At 47.2% G+C, this 17832-nt stretch overlaps 8 protein-coding genes; 3 read left to right on the top strand and 5 right to left on the bottom strand.

The window, feature by feature from the left end:
* Positions 1 to 332: 332 nt before the first annotated feature.
* FFUJ_12934 (uncharacterized protein) lies at positions 333 to 1928 on the bottom strand (the record flags this gene model as incomplete). Its single annotated transcript, XM_023567790.1, has 1 exon — positions 333 to 1928. One exon carries the CDS (start codon positions 1926 to 1928, stop codon positions 333 to 335), a length of 1596 nt encoding a protein of 531 aa, XP_023435112.1.
* Positions 1929 to 2961: 1033 nt separating this feature from the next.
* FFUJ_12935 (probable uracil permease) lies at positions 2962 to 6132 on the bottom strand (the record flags this gene model as incomplete). XM_023567791.1 has 12 exons in its annotated part: positions 2962 to 3410; positions 3935 to 4292; positions 4351 to 4415; positions 4492 to 4593; positions 4647 to 4929; positions 4989 to 5171; positions 5225 to 5429; positions 5491 to 5541; positions 5607 to 5704; positions 5755 to 5844; positions 5910 to 5937; positions 5993 to 6132. The coding sequence occupies 12 exons, from the start codon at positions 6130 to 6132 to the stop codon at positions 2962 to 2964; spliced, it is 2052 nt and encodes a 683-aa protein (XP_023435113.1).
* A 508-nt stretch (positions 6133 to 6640) lies between these two features.
* FFUJ_12936 (related to allantoinase) lies at positions 6641 to 8308 on the top strand (the record flags this gene model as incomplete). XM_023567792.1 has 4 exons in its annotated part: positions 6641 to 6881; positions 6935 to 7676; positions 7735 to 7800; positions 7852 to 8308. 4 exons carry the CDS (start codon positions 6641 to 6643, stop codon positions 8306 to 8308), a joined length of 1506 nt encoding a protein of 501 aa, XP_023435114.1.
* Positions 8309 to 8455: 147 nt separating this feature from the next.
* Positions 8456 to 9232, bottom strand: FFUJ_12937 (uncharacterized protein; the record flags this gene model as incomplete). Its single annotated transcript, XM_023567793.1, has 1 exon — positions 8456 to 9232. The coding sequence occupies one exon, from the start codon at positions 9230 to 9232 to the stop codon at positions 8456 to 8458; it is 777 nt and encodes a 258-aa protein (XP_023435115.1).
* A 397-nt stretch (positions 9233 to 9629) lies between these two features.
* FFUJ_12938 (related to transcription activator protein acu-15) lies at positions 9630 to 12094 on the top strand (the record flags this gene model as incomplete). XM_023567794.1 has 3 exons in its annotated part: positions 9630 to 9707; positions 9769 to 10618; positions 10689 to 12094. The coding sequence occupies 3 exons, from the start codon at positions 9630 to 9632 to the stop codon at positions 12092 to 12094; spliced, it is 2334 nt and encodes a 777-aa protein (XP_023435116.1).
* Positions 12095 to 12573: 479 nt separating this feature from the next.
* On the top strand, positions 12574 to 14180 carry FFUJ_12939 (DAL1-Allantoinase; the record flags this gene model as incomplete). XM_023567795.1 has 3 exons in its annotated part: positions 12574 to 12747; positions 12800 to 12881; positions 12946 to 14180. 3 exons carry the CDS (start codon positions 12574 to 12576, stop codon positions 14178 to 14180), a joined length of 1491 nt encoding a protein of 496 aa, XP_023435117.1.
* A 432-nt stretch (positions 14181 to 14612) lies between these two features.
* FFUJ_12940 (uncharacterized protein) lies at positions 14613 to 15440 on the bottom strand (the record flags this gene model as incomplete). The annotated part of the gene is made up of 1 exon (XM_023567796.1): positions 14613 to 15440. One exon carries the CDS (start codon positions 15438 to 15440, stop codon positions 14613 to 14615), a length of 828 nt encoding a protein of 275 aa, XP_023435118.1.
* Positions 15441 to 15927: 487 nt separating this feature from the next.
* On the bottom strand, positions 15928 to 17445 carry FFUJ_12941 (GIT1-Glycerophosphoinositol transporter also able to mediate low-affinity phosphate transport; the record flags this gene model as incomplete). Its single annotated transcript, XM_023567798.1, has 1 exon — positions 15928 to 17445. One exon carries the CDS (start codon positions 17443 to 17445, stop codon positions 15928 to 15930), a length of 1518 nt encoding a protein of 505 aa, XP_023435119.1.
* Between the last annotated feature and the right edge of the window lie 387 nt (positions 17446 to 17832).

Below are 17832 nucleotides of genomic sequence, written 5' to 3' on the forward strand. Positions count from 1 at the left end.
AGCTGTCACACATGTCACTGGGAAGTGAAAGCTCGGTTGTTTAGATACAAGGATGATGACCGCCCATGGTCAACAAAACCTAGTTAGGCTACAATACAGTACTGAGTAACTGATGAAGGTGTTGAAAGTGGCCGTCTTGGGCACTATGAGAGGCTACCGAGAGTGGGGTTGTCGGAAGAATCACATATCACTGAACCTACCAGGTACGCCAGTACTTGCTGGGCACAAGGTTAGGCTTTAGGCTGCAGAGGCAGGTGATGGGGTGATCCCACTAGCAATTTTCTTAGGTTCTGAAATGGGCTGTTGGTGGGATGAATGATGGTAAGTATAATCTATGGTGGGCTAGTGATATTGCACTGCGGAGCAAAGTGATAGTTGATTGCCATTGCCAGTGCTGCGATGTCTCTGTCTGCAGGATACGCATCAACGCTGATAATATTTGGATATGTCGATGGAGACATTGCCGGCCAGAGTAGCTCAATTAGGGCTCGGTTAGCGTCCCTGGCGTTCGGAAGGACAGGGTGCAGATACTGGGTAAGGAACCACGAGAAAAGAAACATTTTTGAATTTGGGCGTTTCCGGCGCTTTTTCATCTTGGTCAGCTGGTCAGCGGCCATTTTCTTTTGTTTTCCTGTATTGGCGTATTCATCGAATAGAGGGAACTGGGATCGCGTGAAGAATCCCTTTTTAGCAAATTCGGAAACGTTGACTTGAACTAGGGTGGCAGGGCCTTTAACCCCCCGGGGATACCTCTTATCGACAAGATCGTCGACAATAATGATGACGGCTGGTCGGTCCTCGATGAATTTAGAGACCCGGTATTTCGTAAGGTCACGTACATAGCTCCGGTTCTCAACGCGATAGTTGATCCTCTCCAGTCTTGTCATCACCCAATCCCACTCTACTTGGGTCATCCGTGCATGCTTGTTGCCTCTAAAAGTGTCCGTGTTAAGACCATGGTTGAGATTGACGATGATGAGCTCCTTGTTTCTGCTGGTGAAATCGTTCAAGCCATCAATGATGTCTTTGAGGTACTCGCCATTGCCTCCATGCCAGTTGCCAGCACCAAAACTAAAATGGCCAGTTGCCCATTTGCCCTTTGTCAGGGTAGGACGGATATCCAGCCAGCGTACACCGTATTTCAGCTGGGCTGAGACGTTGAGCATCTGAGTCTTGCTGTTCCGGGGTAAACCCATGAATGACCTGCCATGGAAGCGAGACATGCCTGAGTTGTGTGTTCCAGGTATGGCCAGCTCCCGCAGGGAAAGACAGGCGATACGGGGGTAGATGGAATGCATCCAGTCTTCGGGAGGGTTGCTTGAAACAATCCATGGCGAAATTGAAGGATTTCGAGGATTCGTCTCAGAGCTGGCGATGATAAAGGGAAAGTTGTTATCCGCATGCCATACCAACTTGTGAAACGAGCTGCGTTTGTTGTTGAGAGTCCTAAGTTTTGTGAACTGAATGCCAGCACTACCATCCTTATATTTAAGTTCGAAATCAGGTTTGCCCGGCAGGTCTCTGAATTCGTAGCTTGCTTCACCGGCATCGTCCTCGTGGGCACTGCCCTCGATGTAGATTCTGTTGGATGTGCCTAGCACCCAATCAGTCCAGTCAAACTGACGATCAAAATAGAGTTCCTCACCTGGCTTGATGGTTTCGGGAAAATTGAATTTCCTCATCTGATAGCTCACCTTTCTAGACAACGTCATGTTCCAAGGTGTTGCGTTGACAAGCAGGAAGTAGGATCCGACCTTAATACAACGACGCTCAAGCTGTTCTAACACACGATCCCCCGGAGCTTCAGCATCGAAGTGTTTACTGTCCGAGCGAGCCTCAACGCCATTGGTAGCTAGGTCGCCGGGTGGTGCAGCGATAGTGAAGCTGGTCAGAGCAGAGATACATAAGAAAAGGCGACAGAGTAACATGGAGTCAATGGAAAGCTGCAACGGAAAGACAAAGAGTGTTTTCGGGGTGAGTGAGAGTCAAAGCAAATTCGAGAATTATAAACGGGAAGGGAGGGCATTGCCCTCTTTGACGGAACTCAATGTCATTTTTATGGCGTTTTCTGGTACCCTTATTAACTTCATCAGCACCCACTTTTGGGTGATCAGGCTTCTTATACCGCAAGTCAAAAGGTTAACCTCACGCTGCTGGTATAATGATGAGCACAGGATATTACTTCCCGCAATATAGAGTTCCACGTAATAAGCATACATAATGCGCCCGTCGTCAATTTATCGCGTCGGTACAAGATGAGACTGCTGCACAATCTGGCTATATTGGCGAATTCAAAATGAGTATGTTTCAAGCCACGAAGGGTGGAAGCGCCCGTGAGTGCTGCCGGAACTTAGAGTAAACGCGTGAGGGCAGAGATGCTGATTGGAACCGTGGATTGCAATCTGGAGGAGGCGGACTCAATGTAATAATGCCTGTAAACCGAGAACGCGAAATCCGCTGTGTTTCTTCCACGAAGACCTGTGCAAACCATGTAGATGACCGCTCTCCTAAAGTTTCTAGCGTGTAGTAATTTCGGTTATATCGATTAGGAGGGAGAAAGCAGCAATCATGCTCTGTCTTTATTCTTGGCTAAATGTGGTTTCATAGAGGGTGTCTTCTCTTACTGCCTTTTCAACTTTATCAAATTGACAGGCCTTGTGAGGTACCGATACTATTGTCACATCGCAACAAACCACCATGAAACGTTTGAGAGTGTCGTCTAGTACTAGAATTCGCCGGAGCCAGCCACAATTTGCATTGAATGTAGCCTCGCCATTAACCCCACACGTCAGATGGACTCTTTCGTTTCTTATCAGCATTCCAGGAGGTACATCTTTTCCGCAGGCCCTTGTCAATATAACTATTTGATTCTTATGAATTAAGTAGCTCTTTTAGTACTAACGTATGGTGATGATAATTCTCAACTAAATGACTATTGTTGTTAACCTTTAGAAACACCTCCTATTTCGCATTCCCATACCCTGAACCAATATCTGTGGCATTGCAAAGCCCAGTCTTGTCAGAATCGATGACCGCTGAGCTATCCATCATGAGACTTGCCACTACCGGGCCATTGACCGTCTTTACCCTGCACCTTGACTGCAGCGCGAGAAGGAGAACGCCAGAGACCGCCAATAGCGCGTTGATACCAAGCCACGCATACAACCGCCATACTGAGACCCGCACTTTGAGCAAGGAAGAAGGCTGCCAGATATGGACTCGGGCTAGGATATCTGGATCAGAGAAATAATCCGTTAGCGCGCTCCAAGCTCCTTGGTACGCTTGAATCAGCGAGTTACGCAGGTAAACTTCCAAGTCACCGTTGTGTGCCTCGGGATCAGACAGGCCAAGTGCTGCTATTAGACTCTGAACTTCAGGCATCATACTAAATACTTGCTGGATAAGGACATCTGCTGAAATGTTTGTAATTTTGGCGATGAGAACCCCGGATGAAAAAAGGCAAATAGGTTTGGATGGCGGCCGTGGATCCCTTTGATAGCACCGAGTTACCCCTGCGGTTATAGTGATAAGATTGCGGTCTAGAACCAAATTCTGGCTGATCTAAACAGGCAATAAGGAGGTTTAAGTGGTGCAAGATTCGGTCTTATCTTATCAGCAAGCACTACTACGGAAGCTCGGCTCAGAAGGGACCGTTAACCGTATTTCCACCAATTGCACCTCAGCAGAAGTGACCATTATTGGTAAGGAAGTAAGCAAAGGTGTTCACAGCCCTACGTGGCTCAGTATTTTAGATAACGCTCGAGTCAGTATTAACGCAAGAAATTTGACTTCTGTGTTGTGCATGTAGCGGATTGTACTTCTAGGTTAGAGGCTAACTATTTTGCACCTTTATCTACTGTGCTGATCTCATGTTCTGAACACACAGAATCCTCTGCCCGCATGCTCAAAATTGGAAATTCCACAATATTTTCACCTTCCAGGTATCCTTCGGTAGCTGCTAAATGCTCAAAGGCAAGTTCAGAAGTTGCCTGACCGTATGGAAGGACTTCGGCCCGGAAAACCAAGTTTACTGCATGGTACAATACTGCTGCTGCAGTAAAGCAGATAACCCAGCCTGTCTGGTATATGTGAGTCGCAGCCATAGCCACCCAGGTCGGATGATAGGCTCCGATTAGTCCTGGAATGCCAAATACTGCTGAGCAGACCCAACATCCAAGCGCCCTTAGGTTCCAACCACAGGTGTAAAAGTATAGTGAGCTCTTGGAAGGGTTGAATAGCGACGGAGTATGGATGTTTCCACGTTTGATAAAGAAATAATCAACAATGATGATCTGAGCATGTGAGTTTCTAAAGACCTCAGAGTGTGCAACCGTGAGAGGGCTTACTTACAGCACAGATTGGGGAAATAAAGCAATTATAGCTGCCTAGAAATATTAAGAAAGCCGATCCAGAAGCTACAGATGAGGTACAATGTGTCAGCGTTTAATCTCCATATAGAAACAAAGAAAGCAGAAGTATATAGAGTCTTACTAAGGAGCTTCCACGGAACAATGGCGAGGGATAAGACTCCGCAACAAATCTGTCCCCGTACAATTGTAAACAACTTGGGGACCAGACCAGTAACATCGGCTCCTGAAACACCTGTTAGAATCGTCATATAACTTCCTAGAGAAGCCCAGCCTTACCGAAAGGAATAGCATTGCAGCCAATATTCACGCCCAACACCGACAGAGCAAATCCAAACGAGGCGAAAAAGCACCCAGCTCGAGCTGCTGGACCCCAAAATCGATCAAGAATTGCGTTGAGAAGATCCCACTGGTTCCAGTATGCGTGTCCGAATTTACCTTGCACTGCCGCTGTAGCACCAATGCCGAAAAAGAAAATCAGCGTCTTACTGAAGAAGATGGACGATGCTTGCCTCCAGCCGGCATCCTTTGGCCGACGGGTGTATCGAGTAAGGTCGGGTTGCTGGATCGTTAGACTAGCCTCAGAGACCGCAAAAGCGTCGTGGATTTAGTTATACTCACATTGACTAGCAGTGCAGACGTGACGCCTAAACAGCTATTTATTCCATTGAGCATCGCCCATCCAAGGGCTCCCCCTTTTGCTTCGGTAGTGGATGAAAGAGAATTCATACGAATCCCTCCTCCGTATTGAACACACCAAGCGAAGACGCCGATACAGGTTAGAGGACAGATTATTGACTCGGCCTAGGACTTGTTAGGCTCAGTACGTGACGAAAGGTCTACAAGAATATACAAACCGCGAACAAAAACTTTATCTTGCGTGGATGGACTGCCAGAAAGGGCATTTCAATGATCCAGAACAAGAAAAAGGCTAGAAGATCCCTAGAAGTGATGCCAGCGTTGGCAGGCAAGTGATTCGTCATATGCCACCAGGAATCTCCAAAGACGCATCTCAGGAGAACGCTGAGTAACTGGGACCCAAAGTATGACTGGACTCCAAACCTGTAATACCGTCAGTACAAAGCCTCCTTTCTCTTAGTTCGGTGATCAGAGGTTGGCTTACCAGATAGTAGCGACTACAGCTCGGATCCAAACGAAGAAGAACTGGCCATACCTACACTTGCGGTTAGTAAGTTGGTTGAGTTGAGATTTCCAATCAATCGGGACGTGATGACTAACATTCCGAAAACACTTCGAGCCAGGACGGGATAGCCAACATGGTACCTTGCACCTGGTCGGCCAAGAGCAAGAGCAACAGAAGATGAAATCAAGTTGGCCTTGTCCGACATTAGCTGCTGCTCTTTTCCCACGGTATTACAACTCTTACGATGATGCATGAAACCAGAGCTTGATGCCAGTTCAGGCCGACAGCAATCAAACTCGCTCCGTTCGACCATTGACTTGCATTGAATGCGTTCTATACATTAGCGCAAAGAGTTAGCCATATAAACGAGAACAGAGGAAAACGGGATGCTGGCTTACACCCCACCAATAACTGCTAAGTGAGATCCTGGATCAACGATCAGCAATTGGTATAGAACTCTCATCTTCATAATGGCACGCACCAAGACCATGTTCTTGCATCCGGCGGAGTAGGAGCGAGATCCTTGTTGATCCAAGCCGAGGACTTAGTTCCATCGGCAGAATTGGTAGTCAACACTGCCTTCCATGCAGCCTTCGATCGGGGAACTTGCGGCATCTTCATAGTGGATCAGGCGGAAGGTAATCAGGTGGTTAGCTGTCGTTTGTGAGTTTCTCTCAACAGGGTGAGGTCATGCTGGAACTTATACAGCTATGATGGCTTTTAGCTTGTGATTTAACGTATCAGCAAGGCCGCACCAGGTATGACTGGCGTCGTGTTTTGTCGGATGATGTGTGCAACTCGCTATCTGTCGGAACGGCCATATCGTTATCGAAGACAAGCGCTAAAGTGGCGATACAACTTATCTGTCTCAAGATAGCGATATAATCGGGTTGGCCCGACGCTAAGGATTCTCCAGGTTGAACGCGGACCATTCCGAACCAGGTTATCTTGAGCTACATAAAGTCGAAATAATAAAAAAACAAGTTTTTAGTTCTTGATACTCTCGGCTATGGTAACGATTGTTTTGCTGAATCTCAGCTCCTTTCCACTCTACGAACGTTAGATTTCTTATCGCCGCATACCCATCCGCGAACCTTCGCATTTCAATCCATCCGTGGCGCAGAACACTATGCAAGAATTTGATACCATCCTGCGCAATGCCCATGTCAATGGCTCCTTCGTTTGCGATATAGGCATTAAAAGAGGGATCATCGTTGCCATGGGTATTGGCCTTGTTGCCACCGAAGACACGCAAACAATTGACTGCAATGGGGCCATTGTGACTCCAGGTGGTGTTGATGGCCATGTCCACCTGTCTCAAGATCGTTCGCCCAGAGCTAAGGAAGCAGGTTATACTAGTGCCGATACAGGTACGCATGCGTTCTTCCTCCTCACGTGGTGCTTACCGCTAACCCCAGCACAGTCGACACTGGGACTCGGAGTGCCATTGCTGGAGGCACAACAACAGTCATCTTGTTTGCAGAGCAATCTCGGGGTCAGTCTTTGAAAGAGCAAGTTGGAAAATACCATGAACTTGTCAATGAACAAGGTTCATATGCCGACTACGGGTTCCATGCCATCATCACCGACCCCACTGCAAAGGTGCTAGAACAAGAACTTCCAGAGCTTGCCCAGTCAGGTATAATGAGCATGAAGCTATTCCTCACATACAAGCATATGAGGATTTCGGATCGCCAGGTACTCTCAGCTCTACAAAAGGCACGGGAGCTAGGAATGGTGGCACTAGTACACGCAGAAAATGGGGATCTTGTGGATTTTTTCACTGAGCATTTAGAGGCCCAAGGGCTCACTGACCCAAGGTTCAAGGCAATAGCGCATCCTCCAGAGGCTGAGGCTGAAGCTGTCAATCGTGCTATTACATTCTCTTCAGTCATGGATACGCCGATGCTTATCGTTCATGTCTCTGTTCGACAATCGATGGATGTTATTCGCAAAGCCCAATCACTATTGAGGCCGGTATTTGCGGAGACATGTCCTCAGTATCTTCTACTGGGGAAGGAGAATCTTGACAGGGATCACTTCTGTGGTGCAAAATTCGTCTGCTCACCACCTTTGCGCAGTGACCCAAAGGACATTGAGGAAATATGGAGAGGAATTATTAACGGCACATTTACCATATTTTCATCGGACCACTGCCCATATCGGTAAGAAATCACGTCTTATTTATTGCTGCTTCGGAGGAGTTAACTTACACCAACTTAGGTTTCACGACAGCAGGGGGAAGAAGTTAGGTCATTCATATAGTAAAAATGGTGAGGTTCAAGGAGTGTAAGTTCCAAGTTAGCGACATGTACCTGGCTAGGGCTGACCATCATTGAGCTTTACTAAAATACCAAACGGCCTTCCTGGAGTCGAAACTCGGTTGCCCTTACTCTTCTCCGAAGGTGTCCTCAAGCGTCAGTGCATTGATGTGAAGAGATTTGTCGAACTCACGTCTGAAAACCCAGCGAAATTGTATGGTCTCTATCCGCGCAAGGGTGCCATACAAATTGGATCAGACGCCGATATTGTCATTTGGCACACACAAGATACGTTCCCACCTAGAAAGTTGGTACACAGTCTACACCTGCATGATGGCTGTGACTACTCGCCATATGAGGGCATTGAGTTTTTGAACTGGCCTCGTATTGTTCTCGTACGGGGCAAGGTGGTCTTTCAGGATGGTTATATAACAGGCACCAAGGACTATGGCCAATTCTTGAAAAGGAAAACATGCGCTCTCCCATATCAACGGCGAATGGAAAAGGAATGGGATGTGCTGCGTGCTTCTATGTAAGCTGCATGGCAAGCAAAGGCTTCAGTAGCATGGCTCTGACTTATAGACTTGGCATTAGAAGACAATAGAAAATACATTTGAATCGACTTTGATATCTCATAATAAGCACTGGTTTGTAGTGTTCTTTTTATTTCCAACTATAGATATCTAAATGTCCTGGTCAGTTTCGATACTGAATAATGAACCCCATTCACTAGCAAGGCATGAAGTTGCCATGCCGAGTTGTCGAAGCATACCGTACAGTACAGTGGCGACCGAGTCTAAAACTGTAATGGAATACTTCCTTTCCCAGAATATCGCTCTTTGAGCAGCCGCAAGGTTGGTACACATGATAAGAATGACCCGGCCACCATTCGCGACAACCTTTGCGACCATCCCATCCAAGTCGTTCTCTTGAACACCCGCAAAATCAAAATTTGTCGTTAAGCCGGAGCACTGTGATCTTGACGTCGCTATGGGGAGCCCCTCGGTTGTAAAGTTCTCGCAGATTGAAACATTAACCTTCGCCACGTATGGTGTTACGAGGCCAATCTCTGGAGCCACCTTTAGACGTAAAATATCTCTTATCGCCAACACCGATGAAGTTGCCGGAATACCGGTGGTGTTCTCAATCACCTGACATAAAGTCTCGTCTGTAGAAAACCCCAGCCAGGCTGCGGATGTGCCGCTCCAGCCAATGATGTCGACTTTGGCATCCGCTAAAAGCCCCGCTGCGTTGAGCATCGACTCTAGGGTGAATTGAGATTTTGAATCGTCAGACAGTTCGATCTTCGTAACCCGAAACCTCGCAAAATGCAGGCTAGCTTCTATTCCCGTCTTTGTCAGGCTGGAGATCATTTGCTGCGTCATCGGTTCCAGTATTGTGTTTGATGACGGTACGATGAGTCCAAAACGAACTTTACGTGAAATAGGTGTTGTGTCCATTATTGTCGGCGAAAGTTTCATATGACCCTCGTTAGATTGATGCTGACATGATTGAAAATGTACTGCAATTAAAACAAAAATATCATGCGTCAGGCGTTGCACCCTAAGCAGATGGGCTACCGCTAGGCAAGTTGTAAAGGAAATGTAATTACGGATAGTGACGGGCGCCATGTGTCGGAATGGTCCGCAATCAGAGATAAGAGATAGATACGGAGCCACTCATAAGAGCTATGTGCATCTCCGAGCTAGGCTGCACTCTGCTAGCCTAAGTATCGGGCCATTCCGATTCCGATATCAGCGAGGCATAAACATCAATCCATAACTCGGGTCACGTCCGTACCTCCACAATCTCTGAAAGCTATCGCTCTGATCCGACTCTATCATGGAAGGTGACAATATGGCCGAATATGGGCGTCCTGCCAAACGACCTCGGGTCTTGGTCGCCTGTCAGAGATGCAAAAGCCGACGACAGAAGGTAAGATGAGAATCAACTCCACTGTCGCGATCCAGCTCCAAGCTAACTAAGACAAAACTAGTGCGACAACTCGAGCCCAGCCTGTTCAAATTGCGACAAAGCAAATGTATCGTGTGTATACAGCAACCAAGCCTACCCATCCTCTTACGTCAAGAGGCTGGAAGAGCGAGTTCGCCAACTCGAGGCGAATGAAGCGGCCGTCCAGTGTTCTTCAACCGAGGTTCCCAATACCAGGAATCTTTGTTCAAGACCAGCGGGGGACTTTCCAACCACTGTTCCTTCTGAGAGCCCTTCGTCAAGCCGTTCACCAGAAATTACCGATGTGACCTCTGTAGCAGATCGTTCTGGTCAACTTGCGTTAGGTTTGGGGGTCTTGTCTTCGTGCGCAGGGGCTGAACCTCATTACTTTGGCTTCTCAGCTGGCCTAAGCCTTGCACATTTCGTTCAAGTTGCAATCGACACAGGCGAAAACCCTGTAGATGTTTCTCTACCTCAGCTCGCAGACAGACCATTTTCTCACCAAGTGCCAAAACCCAACACCACGTTGGCCGAACCTCCCACATATAATGCAGGAGCTAGTTATATACGGGCTTACCTGGCCCTTGTGCATCCACTATATCCTTTCTTGGACTTGGACAGGCTGTGGCAATTACATCGTTCTATCACTAAACGGCGAGGCAGACAAGAATCTGCTAGCCCTGAACAGATTGACTTGACGATAATGCATTTGGTGTACGCCATCGGGTCCAGATGCCTCCAGCTTCTACAGAAATTTAGCATTTCGAGCACAGTCTCCGAGGGACATTTCCTCCGAGCGATGGAACATATTCGTCAGGACCTCAAATTTACAAGTGCGAAGTCTATCGAGGTGACGTTACTTCTGGCCATTCATTCAATGCGCTCCCCCTATGGTAGGTTAATCCTTATCAATGATCCTTCTACTCATCCTTCTCCTCACTGACAAGGTAATGACAATCAAAGGTATCAGTGTATGGCATCTTGCCGGCCTGGCTATTCGTCAGTGTCTCGAACTCGGACTACACAAACAACGCCTCGTAGATCGCCAGAATGTAGAGTTAGACCAATATCGGAAAAGACTGTTTTGGAGTGCCTATATTTTTGAGAGGAAAACAGCTTTAGTTCTAGGTCGGCCATTTGCTCTCTCAGACGAAGAAATTGATCTTCCTTTGCCAGCGGATATGAAAGATGGGAATTATGCCACTACTCAAGACGACACGCGCCAAAACGACCCGAACCACATGTCGCAGTACAAAACGACTCTACTGTTTCACCGACAACATATTCAGCTTTACCAAATCCACAGCGAAATTCGCCTGGCCCTGTTACGCATGAAGAAAGTCCCATTAAAGGAGGACCTGCGAACTACGACGTCCAAATTGCTTCAGCATTTAGACCAGTGGAAAAGACAAGTTCTGACAACATTCCGGGAAGACATTTCTGAGGCATCTGATAATACTAGAAGGCTTACAGACCCTTTTCTAGAACAGGACAATGCTGACAGCGAGTCGTCGTCTTCAGAAACTCCCCAGCACCAATCCTTAGTCAACAGACCTGTGGAGATGGAAAAGAATGAGCTTCTACTAGAATACCACAAAGCACGAAGGTCTTTGCTTCAACCCTTGATGACGGAAAACTGTCACAGTTGCCCATTTGAGATAGCTGACTACGCGGCATGCGCCGAGTCATCTGGGCAAATATGCCGGCTTTATAGGCGCCTCCATCGTCTCTCACCTGTTCCATTCTCACTGAGAGACCTCCACGCCGTTTTTCTTGCTGGGTTCACGTTACTTTACTGTATCCGTGCTTGTCCCTCGATATATTCGGTGGAGCGCGTCGGCGATGTTGGGGCCTGTTCCACTGTATTGTATGTCATTACAGAACAGTGGTCAAGCGCAAAGAAGTACCGCGATGCTTTCGAGACAATCGCAGAGAAGATGCTCGATACCGTGAAAGGACAGAATCTTGGAGGTCAAGGTAATGAAGGCTCGTCAAGCCAAGAGACACATTGCGCGACAACGGTTAACAGACCGAGACGAAGACAATCTCACATATCACACGCACTTGATGGGGATGTACATATCACATCGAACTATGTGAATGGGAATGACTACGAAGCTTGGAGAGATTCTACAGGGCGTTCTAGGATTCGGGGGGGACACGACTCTGAAGATTTACATGGGCAGTCCCCGTTAGGGTTGACTCGACCAACTTCCTTGCTAGTTGATGTAGACCAGTCTGCTAGTGCTACCAATGTCGTCTCTCATGCCCATCAAGGCATAGACTGGGGCTTGGATGATGACATTTTAGATATTGAGAAACTACTCTCAAGCGAGGGACTGCAATGGTTTACTGGGGCCGTTCTGTAGAGATGAACAAGTCAATCTTATTGTCACATGTTATAATGCTAGATTTTCCAGCCAAGTTTCTTATTATTTACAATAGTGTTACTACATTGCCAACCTCGTTCAAGGCACAGTTGAGTAAACCTTCTCGATTTTAGTTATCTTGTATCAGTCAAATGGCGTATTAACCAGCCCCATAGATAATAGTTCAGCTAGACTCAGGGCGGCGGCAATCTACAAGTGACTGTGCCGTCCGATAAGCCATCCCTCCACACATATCTTTCAGACCCACCACTCGGGACCGTCCGAATTGTTTCCGATGCCCTGCCAATGCGGGGTTATGCAGAGTTGAGTCATTTAGCTTGCTTGTCATAGACGGAAAATAGAAGTATTAATTCAAGTAACCGTCCCAGGACTCAATCCTACCAGCCAAAATAATCGCCTTGCCGTTATTTTTCCTCAGTGTAAAAGAACCTACGAAGGGCGCAACTGATCAGTAAATCATGGTGGAGCCATTCGACCTCGTTATTACTCACGGCGTATGTGTTACGGCCTCTGATGTAGGTGCCTACGATGTTGCGATTAAAGATGGCAAAATCGCCTTGCTGGCTGCATCAGGATCACTTGCTCAAACAGAGACACTGCAATTAATTGATGCTGAGGGAGCATACGTGACTGTAGGTCTCATTCTCGACTACCAAAGAAAGATATGCTTACCACAATGGGCAGCCTGGTGGCGTAGATTGCCATGTTCATCTTCAAGAGCCGGCCATGTTTGGGAATGGTTCCTCATCGGATACATTTGAAACGGGTTAGTCGTGCACCGCCCTCCAAGAAACCTACCTCGAAGAAACTGCGTTTTGACGCGAATCCAGGAACTCGATCCGCAATCGCTGGAGGTTCTACCACCATTGTTTGCTTCGCTCCTCAACAGAGACACGAGCCTTCACTTCTAAAACCTTTGGCTGACGCCCACAACAAGGCTCGAGGAAACACCTACTGCGACTATGGGTTCCATCTACTTGTCTCCAATCCCACCGAGACAGCTCTGTCCGAGCTTGGAATGCTCAAAGCCGAGGGTGTAACATCTCTCAAGATCTATATGACATACGAGGCACTCCAGCTCCGCGACGATCAAATCTTATCAGTTCTTCACCATGCTCGCAACAACCATATTCTCACCATGATCCATGCAGAGAATGGTGATATTCTTAACTGGCTGACATCTCAGCTTGAGGCTAACAAGCTCTTTGCGCCAAAATATCATGCGACATCGCGCCCGCCTGCGCTAGAAGCGGAGGCAACCAACCGTGCCATCGTGCTGTCATCTCTGATTGCCAATACACCTATATTGTTAGTGCATATTAGTGACCCAGGTGCAGCATATCGCATTCGACAAGCCCAGACTGCTGGCCAACCCGTCTTTGCTGAGACTTGCCCGCAGTATCTCTTTCTTACGCGTGACGATCTAGATGCGCCAGGCTTTGAGGGGGCTAAGTTCGTGTGCTCACCACCCCCACGGGATGAAGCATCACAGGATGTTATTTGGGAGGGACTACGAAATGGAACATTTACCCTTCTCAGCTCGGATCATTGTCCGTTCTCCTACGATGATATAGAAAAGGGCAAGAAGGCTTGCATTACACCTGAACATCCAGTCGGAGAGTTCAGGCATATCCCCAATGGAATTCCTGGGGTAGAAACGAGACTCCCCCTAGTGTTTTCAGCTAATAGGCTACCCCTGACGAAGTTCGTGGAGGTGACATCAACAAATGCGGCAAAGTTGTATGGGCTATATCCGAAGAAGGGAGCAATTATACCTGGCCTGTCAGATGCAGATCTCGTGATTTGGTATCCGAATGACAAGCTGCCAGACGTGACAATTCGAAACGAAATGTTACACCACGCCAATGACTATACACCGTACGAAGGAAAGACAGCAAGAAACTGGCCACGGTATACAATCTTACGCGGTATGGTTGTATGGGATAATGGGAAGATAGTGGGCAAGAAGGGATATGGCGAGTTTGTTCAGCGACAGGCAGGTGTCTTGAATGATGTTTGGGAATGTGTGCAGGAGCAGGGACAATTTTCTGTGGCTTATGCCTAAGGAAATCCTATCAAGTTGAGACTGGTACTTAGCAAAAATGATATATTGCAAGATAGGTTACATGCGACCCAAGACCATTTATTAATCGAGTCATCAGAATGACCTCTATCTTATGGATCTGCAGTATCTGCTGACGTTTGTTATTACGTTATGGAAGTTGTGAGGAGCATAAACTGTAACGACTCTTATTAGATTTCTTACCGTTGAATAAATTTGTCTACAAGCTGACTCTACAGGATCACGGGGACCGCTATTTGCTGGAGTATCTAGGTCGGCTGAATGATTGATTAAAACAGCGTCGAGCTTTTTGGGTCTAGAATACTACTGACTAACCAAACAGAAAATGCGGCCTCTCTCACTGTCATCTTCTTCCATTCATGCCGCAGTATAAAACACAACGTCTCTGAAGACCCTAGGCACTGCCTCTCAGTTTCAAATCACATTATTCTCGTCAAATTCCCGGTCAGCACGTGAAGTCGGGGCTTGTTCATCTAAGTGGAGCTCAGAGGCACGCATGTCGATCTTCTTGATGACCGCGCCCAAGACAACTTTGAGTAGCTCATCATCCGACATGGATGTGCCGTGTCCGCTCCAAGTCACCGTATCGACAATGTCTCGTGTTCCAGCCTCTTTGTGCAGTTCGTCATCCAGGTGCTGTAGCGTCTTCTGTCGCTCTAGATTCGGCCCGCCTAGCCGGAATAGCTGAACACCAGCTTGGTGAATCGGTGCCTTGGCCTCATCGAGGGTTCTTGCAGCGTTGATAAGTGGCGTTTTTATGTCATCGTCGAATTGCCCGGCAGTGAGCACGACAATGTTGAGAGCAGCCTTCTCCTCTCCAGCCGTGTACTTGTCGCAGTACCACTTGAGAAGGCCACCGAGCCTGGAGCCCATATTGCACTTGCCAGCCGGCTTGACGCTGTCGAAGATGCTGCCGACCTGCTTTCCTTTGCTTGTCAAGAGCATACTGCCGACGAAGCCGCCAATGTGAGTATAGCCTGACTTGCGAATGGATTGTAATCCGGGCAATTTGGCCAGAACGCCGCCCGGTCGGTGGTTGACAAAGTACAGATCGACTCCATCTGGATCGTGCTTAGCACAGATGGGGGCAATGCGCTCTATCAGTGTCTTGATCTCAGACCAGTATGGCTGCATGGCCTCTGAGTCGTCGACGAGGAACATGGTGTCGAAGCATCGCAACTGCAGGAGCGTCTTCTCGAACTCATCGACGTCCATGGTTGATTGAGATTCAGGGGCTGACATTGTGTTTTATTGTTGTTTGAGGATAAGTTTCAGAGCTTGACCGTAATCAGAAGGAGGTCTAATAGTAGACTGAATCTAAATTAATAGAAAATGTTAGAAAAGACTGTGAAATGAGATTAAGGCGGTGAAGGTGTTATGACGCCTGTAGTGGAGAACAGACAGGGGGGAGTGTGGACTAGAGGTTACACTGTATGACATAACAGAGAATAGCTGTCATTATAATAGAGGCTACGCAGTAGAGAAGGTACGAAAACACATAACAACAATGCTAAATAATAAAAAGACTTTAGCAATATAGCCTAACTTTTCTTAACCTTATTTTTATACCCTACAGCAAGGTTTACTGTTTTCTTGCCTCCCGAGGAGAGATTAGTTATTTATATAGTTAACTATAGATAAAACAATAAGCCATTTAATTCATTTCCAAGCTGTATGTCGATGCAGTTGGAACTACACTTTTAACAATTGGGCATGATCTATCTGCAAGTTATTCTGCTTTCTCTATAGGAGCATTGTCTTGAGTGGCAATTGCTTCAGGACTATCAGCAGGACCTTTCCATTCCCCATCCCCCATCTCTCCGTCCCATCCATGACTAACAAGATATGCACGGAACCTCTCATCATTCTTGCTCAAGTCCTCTCCAGTGACATTCGGAATAAAGAAGTATGTCACCAAGACTCCTGTTATGCCACAAATGGCAGCAATAATAAACGTCCAGCGCTTTCCCAGAGTGAGTTGAATGGGCTTGAAAGCCTGAGTTCCTACAGCTGCTCCAGTCTTACCAAGCGCCGCGCTGATGCCATAACATGTCCCGCGGACACTTGTGGCGTAGCTTTCGGACGAAAGCAGACCAAGCATATCTCCAGGACCAAGATTTCCAGAAGACTGCATAAGACCATAGAAAACAACAAACAAGGGGACAATCTTGGTAATTTTTTCATATGCACAGCCAATGATCAGACCAAACACCAAATACCCTGCGAACCCTATCATCATGGTGTTCTTCCTTCCAACTCTGTCGCACATCCAAGCACCAATGAATACACCAGGCAGAGCAATGCAACCAAGCAGGAGCTGCCATTCTGCCGTGTGTAAAAGGGTGTTGCCGCCTTCGGGTACGACGGAGGCAAGGATGGTACCTGAGAAGACCCCATTGGGAAATGTGACAAAGTCGTACAGAAACCAAGCACCACAAGTTCCTATGAGAGTTTTCCAATAGTAGCGAATAACGAGGGCATAAGGAACCCTTCGCTTAATTGCCCCCTGTCGGTAGAGCTTCGAGTTTAGCATGCATATTCGGAAATAAAAGACAGTGAGAGGCAGCAAGATCCCGATTCCGAAACAGACACGCCATACAGTCGAGAGATTGTCAATTCCAGCGGCTGAGAGAACAACCATAAAGATAGAGACTGCAAGCGGACCTCCAAAAGATAGCGGCAAATTTGTAACAAGGATGAATATCGGTCCTCGTTTGTTCAATGCTCGCTCATTGGCAGACTCAGAAGCAGATGTGCTACTGGCGGGATACTCACCACCAGTTCCAAAGCCGACGATGCCTCGAGCCACTGTCAGCATCCAGAACATGCCGTCGATTGTCGTGCCGTGTGCCGCTGTGGCCAGGATACCGCCGATGACAATGCACATTGTGGTTAGTACAATGGCCGTCTTTCGTCCGAGATAGTCGCATGTGAGACCAATGGCAATCTGACCGATAATCTCGCCAACGAGGAGAGCATTGGATACCCGAGTGCTGACGGACGAAGTGTACTGCTCAGGATATTCCTTTTTGAAGAGCACATTCGACATTGTCATCAAGTTGTTTTGATAACCGTCTGATATGAGTGCTGCTCCTGCACAAATAATTGTAAAGAGGTCTGATATCCTTTGGCGACGACGTATGACATCTTGCGTTGAGCCTTCATCGCTGATGGAAGCATTGGCAGTCTTGCTTTCATACTGAGCATCGTTGGTGCCCGCGATGTCGCCCGGTTCAGTGTTAGACATTATGAGAGATTGTAGTCGAGGAAATTGAGAGAAATTAAAGACTCTTTGAATGCGAAACGATTGACCTTAATAATTTGATACATTATTTCTCGTCTAAGACGAGATTTGCCGATTTCCCGTTTACAGTCCCAATTGGGAAAATCGCTTGTAACGCTAGTCTTGTTATCGACATCCGATATCCGAGTTGGCCTATGGCAGTTCTTATGCCAGCCATGTGACTTGCGATATCCACACCATGGATATCACGGCTTGTTTATCGCAGATGTTTGAACTCTTGAGTCGTGAAAGTAGAATATTTGTATTACAAACGGTCGCTATTTGGTATGGTGATTGATGCAAATTACTTTGCATATCCTGGTAAGACTACGCTAGCATCTTAACGCGATC

Source organism: Fusarium fujikuroi, chromosome FFUJ_chr08, assembly GCF_900079805.1.
Source record: "Fusarium fujikuroi IMI 58289 draft genome, chromosome FFUJ_chr08".
Lineage (NCBI taxonomy): Eukaryota > Fungi > Ascomycota > Sordariomycetes > Hypocreales > Nectriaceae > Fusarium > Fusarium fujikuroi.